The 8,545-nt window shown below is 39.5% G+C and overlaps 1 protein-coding gene across 1 annotated transcript in view; it reads right to left on the bottom strand.

The window, feature by feature from the left end:
- Positions 1-2,785: 2,785 nt before the first annotated feature.
- The window catches only part of LOC118336472, a 744,338-nt gene continuing 738,578 nt past the window's right edge, over positions 2,786-8,545 (bottom strand). Inside the window, exons 2-10 of the mRNA XM_035673138.1 lie at positions 8,188-8,361; positions 7,824-8,004; positions 7,484-7,524; positions 6,996-7,051; positions 6,253-6,467; positions 5,398-5,663; positions 4,929-5,045; positions 4,688-4,829; positions 2,786-4,381 (exon numbers count right to left, since the gene is read on the bottom strand). Of these exons, the coding sequence (XP_035529031.1) occupies positions 4,083-4,381; positions 4,688-4,829; positions 4,929-5,045; positions 5,398-5,663; positions 6,253-6,463 (1,035 nt within the window). The 5' untranslated portion in view covers positions 6,464-6,467; positions 6,996-7,051; positions 7,484-7,524; positions 7,824-8,004; positions 8,188-8,361 and the 3' untranslated portion in view covers positions 2,786-4,082. The remainder of the gene's footprint in view (positions 4,382-4,687; positions 4,830-4,928; positions 5,046-5,397; positions 5,664-6,252; positions 6,468-6,995; positions 7,052-7,483; positions 7,525-7,823; positions 8,005-8,187; positions 8,362-8,545) is intronic.

Below are 8,545 nucleotides of genomic sequence, written 5' to 3'. Positions count from 1 at the left end.
CCTAAGGAAGACATGGGGAACTATGGACCCAAACTTGGTGTCAATCGGACATACCAATGTGGAGAAATGCTCCACTTCCTGTTTTGACCAAAATCTACAGGAAGTGCTAATTTTATAACGGGCTTATTGTATAAAAAAAAATGTAAATACTTTTTTTTACCAGGACGACCAGTAAATACTTTTTTTACCCCAGCTGTTACGTGAAAGGTTTTGTGCGAATCGAACAAAGTGCATAGGAGAAACATGGAAAAGTAGTTTATGAATATTTCGCACGCTAACGGAAAAAAAAATCTTGGCGGAAGTGGGCATGGACTACAAGGGTAGATGCAGCTCCTTTCACCGAACGCGTGGATATAAGGTTTTTGAATGTGCAACAAATCTTGATGTGGGAGTTATTAGCCTAAACGCACTTTTGTTGATAGTAGTGCCACCTAGTGGCCAACCCAAAAGCGACGCATAGAATACGAAATTTTTCGCAACAACTGACATGTGCGCCGCTTTTCATGAGTTTTCGAGCATGGGAAAGGAAAGCCTCCAAATATGCATTTGTTTAGGAGGAAAAATAATTCCTTCAATTACAATAGGTCCTTTGCACGGTCAGTGCTTGGGCCATTAATATACTTTTCCATTCAGTCTAAAAACCTTTTATCTGTGTAATCCAGCTTTTCTCTCATAAAGAAAGTTCCTCACTGTGTCAGCATGTTAACATGTGAATGAAGCTCTGAATCAGGACGGTCAGTTTACTTTACAGCCAACAGATTTTCTTTTTGAAATGAGAAAATCTAAATTAAAAAACCTAAAAGGAAACAAGCTGTTTTTTGTTCTGAAAATAAAAACAAAAAACTGGGCTTGAATTGATACAACCCTGCTCACTAGAGGTGGCAGTACTCAATAAGAAGTAAGGGTACAATATTCAGCACTGGTTTCCCATATTTATAAATGGTAGTTTTCTTGTTTCAAAATGAAAATCTGTTGTCCGCACACTGACCCAGAAGCATCTGGTCTTTACTGTTTCTCTCTCTACATTGAACCACCTGATATGAAGACAATAAAAATCAGGATGTCCATTCAGACATATTTTACATAAACAATAACATCATGTTGGTTTCCACTTGCACTCACTGATTCGGCAGCGAAGGGGAAACTTAAGTGAGGCTTCAGTGTCCGATCCTCCGATTGTTTTTCCTCTTAATGTCGTCTTTGGGTAAAAAACGCTGCCTGAAACCCACTTTTAAAACTTAATTCTACTCAGAAAATGCTAAAAGGGGAGATTTGACTCTTTTTTCCTGAAGTCCTGATTTCTCCAGAGAGGCCAGAGACTCTTTAAAACATAATTTAAGATTTGTGGAACCTTTTTATTCTATTTATGAAAACACTCACTTTGCTTTGACCAGGTTTCTTTCAAAACCCACTATAGCTGGATTTGTCAAATCTGGACTCGATGAGACTTGGGACCACAGAGTCCCAGAGGTGCATAAAAATAACATTTTAAGGTGTTGAGATCTGCTGCTGAAAATGAATCTGTGAGCAGCTTGACACAACTCTCATGCATCTGACTCCAAGGCAACATTAATGAATATTACTGGATTTAATGGTCTAATATGTCATACTTTCTATATTGAGTTGAATCACATCTTGCAACTATCTCAATTAAAACAAACACCATCAATTCAGCCGTCAAACTACCTCCCAAAGCTTTCTAAGAGTCCTGACAGCAGGTCTTACACAGGGTGATCTTACCTGGTCTAACTGAAGAGGATCTTGGACATCTTGGTTTGATGATTAACTCCACATTTCCAACTAATCCTCGCACAAAGAAAAATCCAGTTCACTTTCTCTAGAAATGATCACATGCTGATCAAACTGGAGAAGAAAGAAACACGTGTGCTGAACTGCAGGAGGAACCAGCTCCTGCAGCAGCAGCCGACTGCCGTCTGAGCTCTCCGGTGCAGGTTTAAAACTGAGTGGAGGAGATATACTGTCAATGGGAGGGAGGTGTGAGATTAATGACACACAGGAGGAGGAGGAGGAGGAGGAGGAAGGTCCAGTGGTGGAGGAAGTGCTTATTAATAATATTACTTATATGTTTAGGGGGAAACAGGGTTGTATGGAAGAGGATCAGGGCTAAAAGAGTTTAAAGTAAAGAGAAATTCTCACGTTTTGTTTTTTTTTACTTTAAACTCAGAACTAAAAAATTTTTTTTGTATCTTCCGTAGAATTGGTTGTCACACTTTTTACTTTCATTTGAATCTCTTAAATGTTTCCTTAATAAATTCTCTGTCAACATACATGAAAAACCTCCTAAAACTGGGACAGAATGAAAACCATTAGTTTATAAAAAATGTTTAAACTCATAATGACTTTCTCCCTTTTTTCTCCATTAATTGATTGTTTTGTTTATAAAAATAGTAAAAAATAGTGAGAACTGCTGTCACAAGAGTAGATTTTTATATAATATATAACCTTCACATCTGTCTGATGCTACAGCTGCTTCTTGTTTCATCAGGGAAGTTTTGTCTCCATCTAGTGGCTGAAACAAAGAACAACACTCCTCCTCCTCTTCTTCCTCCTCCTCCTCCTCTGAATATTATTTGTGTATGTCTAAGAGAGAGTATCTATGTGTTGAAACCTCACTTTTATATTATATTCTGAAAGGTTTGTAATTTTTTCTTATATATGTAATTATGCCGGACTAATCAGGGTTGCAAATGTTCAAGAAGAATAAAAACTACAACCCAGCATTTCACATTTTTCATCTGCTGGTTTCAGATAATATATACCTCTGCATCATGTGCTCTTTATTACTGTAACCATACACAACTTTTTTGTTATTAATTCTTGCAAAAACATAAAGGTGTTTGATGTATGTAGGGTATTACAGTTGGTAACTTTAATTACATTAATTAAAAAGTAATGTATAAAAATCCACAGGAGTACAAAGAATCTTACAAAACGTGCAGGTTTGAACCCCTAAAAGACTGAAAACCACTGGTGCACCATTTTATTTCATACTAAAACAGGAAGTCTAAAGGTCCAGTGTGTAACATTTATGAGGATCTATCGGCATGAATGGAATAAAATCGGCATAACTGTGTTTTCATTAGTGATTAATCACCTGAAAATAAGAATGTGTTTTTGTCACTTTAGAATGAGACATTTCTATCTGCAGAAGCAGCCGGTCGACTTCCTCAGGCGAGGGAGATGTGATCTATAACAGCTAGATGCCACTAAATCCTACACACTGGCCCTTCAAACACAAAAGCTGTTCCGACCATTGTTTGTGCCACTGATGTGATACAGCAAACAGACCTTTACAGAGATAAATACAGATATTCGATGAAAAGATGTGATTAGATTGAAACAAAGACGACATGGCATGTTCCCATGAGTTGAAAACCTTTTTCGATGCGTTCTGGATGGTCGAACAGTCATGGTCCACATTTTTCAAAATAAAATTAATTTCACTTAATTGAATTGAACTGAATTTCACACTAGTGTTAACAGAAGTGACAGCTGAAAAGTGACAGGAAGTAGGTAGAGAGCAGGGGGATGACACGTAGCAAAGGCCCACAGGTCGAATTCAAACCCTGGGCCACTGCAGCGAGGACTCAGCCTTGGTACATGGGGACATTTGACAGTGGAGAAACACCACAGATCCTTTGTATGAGGACTAAACAAACAATGAAAAGGCCTGGAATGTAATGTTGTGTATTTTGTAGCTAATTAATAGGTTATAACTCCTCACCTTCCACCCCTGAAACTCGGTGAGATGTGAAGATGAGCAGATGACGTTCCCGCTGGAATTTCGGCTTTATTTTTGGAAGGCGTAACACAGAGTTACGTTGGTTCAGGTTACTTATTTGAGAACTTCATCCAGAACTTTAAGATCAGCACCTGCTTGGTTCTTCTTTGGCTTTGGCTTTAAAAGGTTTGACGACAATTTAAATTGTCTGTATTTCTTTAATACAACAGTCTCGGCATCTGTCTGTTTTAGTTCATGTTTGCAGACACAACCTCTTAATAAAATGCTTCTCTTGCTCAACGTCCATCTAGTGTAGTCCAGGTTTTAAGTTGCTTTTGCTTCAGCATAAGTTCAGCTCTGAGGAAAGGCATTTATCCTCCTGACAGAGTGCACGGATAAAGCTCGAGATGGCTTTAGTTCCCTTGCTTCTCACCATGTCGATAATGTCTCGTGCTTTTTCTGCTTTGACTTTTTTTGTGACCGACTGCCTTTCTTCATCATTTATAATGTGACACTCAAGAAGTTTGTCCAGAAGTTGGTGCAGGACAGGTTCAGTCACTCTTTTAACAAACTGTCTCCTGATTAAGAGCAGCCTGTCCTCAGCTGGGAGATTCCTCTGCTGAAGTTCCCAAATTGGACCTTTAAGATTAAAAGACTTTTATTTAATAACCAACAATCACCAACGGGCCCTCGCATCCACATGCTGCAGTCGCATTAAATCAAATAATGCTTGTGGTGACTGGATGCAAGCAAAACAACACAAATGCTCATTAGGTCCTGAGCAGCGGCCGGTCGAAAACCCAAATCTTGCACATGAAAACTGATGAAAACTGTTATCGGTACACATATGTATCATGACCAGACAATCAAAAAAGCCTCTACTCAATGATAGAAAAGGGCTCTCTTAAAGAAAAAGGTTGGGAACCACTGAGGGTTTAAACTTACCTTTCAGATACACATTACGTTTCCAGACTTCTGTCCTGTTTTTGTCACGGACCATCAAAGTCACCTTCCCCACATCTGTAGTCAGGAAAACTTCAAATGTTGGATGGTAATTTGGTCCAGGCTTTGAGCGAAATGGTGCACTCTGACAAACAAAAACCGAAACCGAAATTATACATCTGTTTGGTTGCTGTGAATCTCAACATGCAGCCAATATCGAACTGTTAGGAGAAACCTGACTCACCTCAGGCTGTATGATGAAGGCCTCGGGTTCACAGTGGACACTGTAAGTTTCATCCACCCTGAGATGACAGTCGGCAGAGATCCTGATGTACTCGGCATCTTCTTGTTGGTCTGCAACCTGCAGGAATGCATTGGAAACAACACATGAACACTGACACTATATCCTTACAGCAGGACATAAATCAGGTTCCTCTGGCTCCTCCTAGTGCTCTTAATGGTATCTGAAAGAATCCACTGGGAAGTCTTAGAAGTATGGTCATCTTAATGAAATTATCTCTGTCTATAGGCAGAGAGATCCATCTGAGGAACTCATTTAGGCCACTGTTCACTGTGGAAGTATCTCTGAGATAGTAAATAACTACAGTATTTGTTTAAAATAGTAAAAACTTAAAGGAGCCTCTTGGTGGAAGCTCTGTTTCTTAACACACAAGTTCAGGCTGATGGTAAGCACATATGGCCGATAGCTTTACCTCATGCACAGGGATGTTGTCCGGCAGCACAAACACATCGAGAATTTGATGCTCCGACTTGCTGTACAGGGGTCGAAGGAACAGCAGGACCTGTCCGTTTATTTTTGTGTAAAAAAGCCTTTTAATAATATCCCAGACCAGACCGAAGGCGGACAAGTGAAGGGTATTCACAACCACATGCGTGTCGGTAATCTCCAGCGGCTCCAAGATGCTCATCCCATCATCAGTGACGTGGACGACCGACAACAGGCCACGGACAAGCAACCCTGGGAAAGGAAAGAGCTGGTAAACTTTTGTTTTATATTATATTATTATTTTCCAAATGATCTGTATGGGTGTGTGAATTTATTTTAATGCATAAACTAGGGATGAGCGAGCACACCCTAATGTCTATCTGTATCTATAACTAAATTATCTGTATCAGTAGCTGTACTCGGGGTGGGCGGGGCCTAACCCATAAATGGGAGGTGCTTAAACTGCAAGTAGGTGGGACTAACAGTAAGGAACATATTTACATGTTTGCTCTAAAAAAATACAGCATCCAGTGCCGACGGAGGCCAGTATGACGACAGGGACTGACTCTAATAGCATCTAACATTATTGTTGGTGGCAGTTAGTCCATCTGGAGACTTTGTAAATCACATCGGTACCACTGCAGACGGAGGACGTCAGAGACAATATTCTCTCCAATGAAGCAGAGCAATGTTTTTGATCACAAGAGGAAGAGAACTATTTACAGTTTTTCTACTAAAATTATATTTCCGAGCACAGATATTGACACATTTTACTCGTTTGATACTCCTGCTACTACTTTACAAATGTGTGTTTCAACGTTTAACAGGGCGATGTCTTTACCCTCCTTTGTTTCACAGTGTGGGAGGCGGAGCTGGCGGACAGCATCATCTGAGCACTGGATGTTGAACAGCGGCCCTGCAGCCATCTTATGAGCTGATTTGAGTTGGCTTTCGTCCCATAGGACAGTCCGGTAGCGCAGCTCCGCCTTCTGAGCCATATCGAACACCAGTCCAGTCAGAGTGCACTGGTACAGGCCTGGACCAGGACACATGAACCTGTAGGACACAGCAGGGCAGGATTGTATATATATGTATATATTTATTGGTCTGTTGACTGGGTGACTCCCCCTTTCCCAGCATTCCCGTCACCTCCAGCCACCTGCTCCCCATTTCCCAGATTAGTCTCTCAGAATTTATACCAGCCCTTGTCCACCTGCACGTTGCCAGATTGGCTAGTTTGCCTGCGATCTGTCTTTCCAGCATTCATTCCTGCCTGATTAAAAGACTCTCTGCTTGGGCCCTTATGGATTTGTTTGCCTGATCTGACTGTCTACCACCAAATAACTAATAGAACAATGGCCAAGCTTCAGGAAGCATAAAAGAAGAAGCTGATGTGTATGTATGTATGTATTTATAATTGTTTAAAAAAAAGACAATACATAATCTAGTAGTATAAAATGTTCCTTAAAATATCAGGAAAACACATCAATACAGGAAATTATCTGCTCAGAATTCATCCAAAAAACTTCCTGTAGTTTTTGTGTTCACTGTTGAAACAGTGTTTTTGTCATTTTATAGGATTACCTGTACTCGGATCCATATTTTTTTGGTATCACTTCAGGTGAGAAGGGTGAAGGAGTCTGGAATTAAAAATACACAAAGTTAGTTATTTTAATAGAATTGCCAACTTACGGTGTTTTTATAAAATGCTGAAATACTACGCAGTCAGCGTAGGTTGCAGCTAACGGATTTCTGATTTAAATTGAGGAAACCAAAAATGGCTTAACAAGCTGTTTTTACCATTTATAAATATGGGGAACAAAGTGTATAGTTTTTATGTTTTCTGTGTCGTTTCCCCTTTTTGTTTTTCTCATTTTAAAACAAAGACCCTCCGCCCACATCATCTTTATTACATACAGTATTTTTTTGACTGATTACGCCGCTTCTTGTCAGAAAGAACTGAAACTCTACATGTCAATGATTTAAATTCACAAGTGTAATTTCTGTTTTCAGTGGTGAAACAATAAATGTACAAGTAAATCTCCCAATTCGTTTGTTTTCTGTTCTCTCACCTTTTCGTTGTCTTCTGGCAGGTTTTCTTTCGGTTTGTCCTCTGATGCAGAGAAGAAGAGACAACAATATCATCATTTCTTTCAATACATTTTGACTTTTGGACTTTGAAATGCTCTGGAGTTATTGGAATTGTTTGATCATGTGAGTTGGAAATAATCCTACGTAGCCACCAGAGCTGAAATGTCAAAAAACTGCTCAGTAAGAAGGATTTGATACCAGGATTTCTTCAGTTTGAATGAATTGTAAAGAAGCATATTGCATTGGAAAAAAAACAAAAACAATCAATTATGACTTATCATATCATAATTAAGAGATACTTTTCCTGAATTAATGAGATACCTCCAGCACGCTCTCCATGAGCCTTCCTGTTTGGAAGTGGAGGGTGAAGTGAGGGGGTGTCAATCTGCAACTACACTGCTAGGCGCCACGAAATCCTTCCTTCGTACTCAGAATGATTGTCGAAAGTCCAGGAAGACATCTAAAGTTAAACTCACCCAATGATTTCTCAGCTGCATCGATGCTGAAGGGACAAACACAAAAGTTACAGATCAAGTTTAAAATAATTGCTCGCTGACATTCATGTTCTGTCTAGATCCAAAAAGCTTCAACCTTCTTTTATTCTACTTTAAATGTCTGTAAACCTCCCTATGTTTAGTACAATACTGCTGAAACCAGCATGGACTGACTCCAACCCTCTACTGACCTCAGAGTCTCCAGTCTGTAGTGTGGACTCTCTTTATGATACGAGAGCAGCTTCACTCCTGGATCCTGCAGCTTGTTGTCACTCAGGTCCAGCTCTCTCAGATGGGAGGGGTTGGACTTCAGAGCTGAGACCAGAGAAGAACAGCTGATCTCTGACAACCTGCAGCCACTCAATCTGAATAAAGAATAAATAATGTAGATATTTGGGAGATTTATGTCTTTTTATTTAGCTAATCAAATATAAAAAACAATAGTAGGAATTAGTGTTGTTTTTGGCGGCCTTAATTTTAGTTTTAGTCTAGTCTTTGTGTCAAACTGTCATTTTAGTTTTTATTAGTTTTAGTCACGTTTATACTCTT

Source organism: Morone saxatilis, unplaced genomic scaffold, assembly GCF_004916995.1.
Source record: "Morone saxatilis isolate NCDOM2014 unplaced genomic scaffold, NCSU_SB_2.0 Contig24, whole genome shotgun sequence".
Lineage (NCBI taxonomy): Eukaryota > Metazoa > Chordata > Actinopteri > Moronidae > Morone > Morone saxatilis.
The sequence above is the reverse complement of the archived record's forward strand: the minus strand, read 5'-3'. Positions and strand labels throughout refer to the sequence as shown.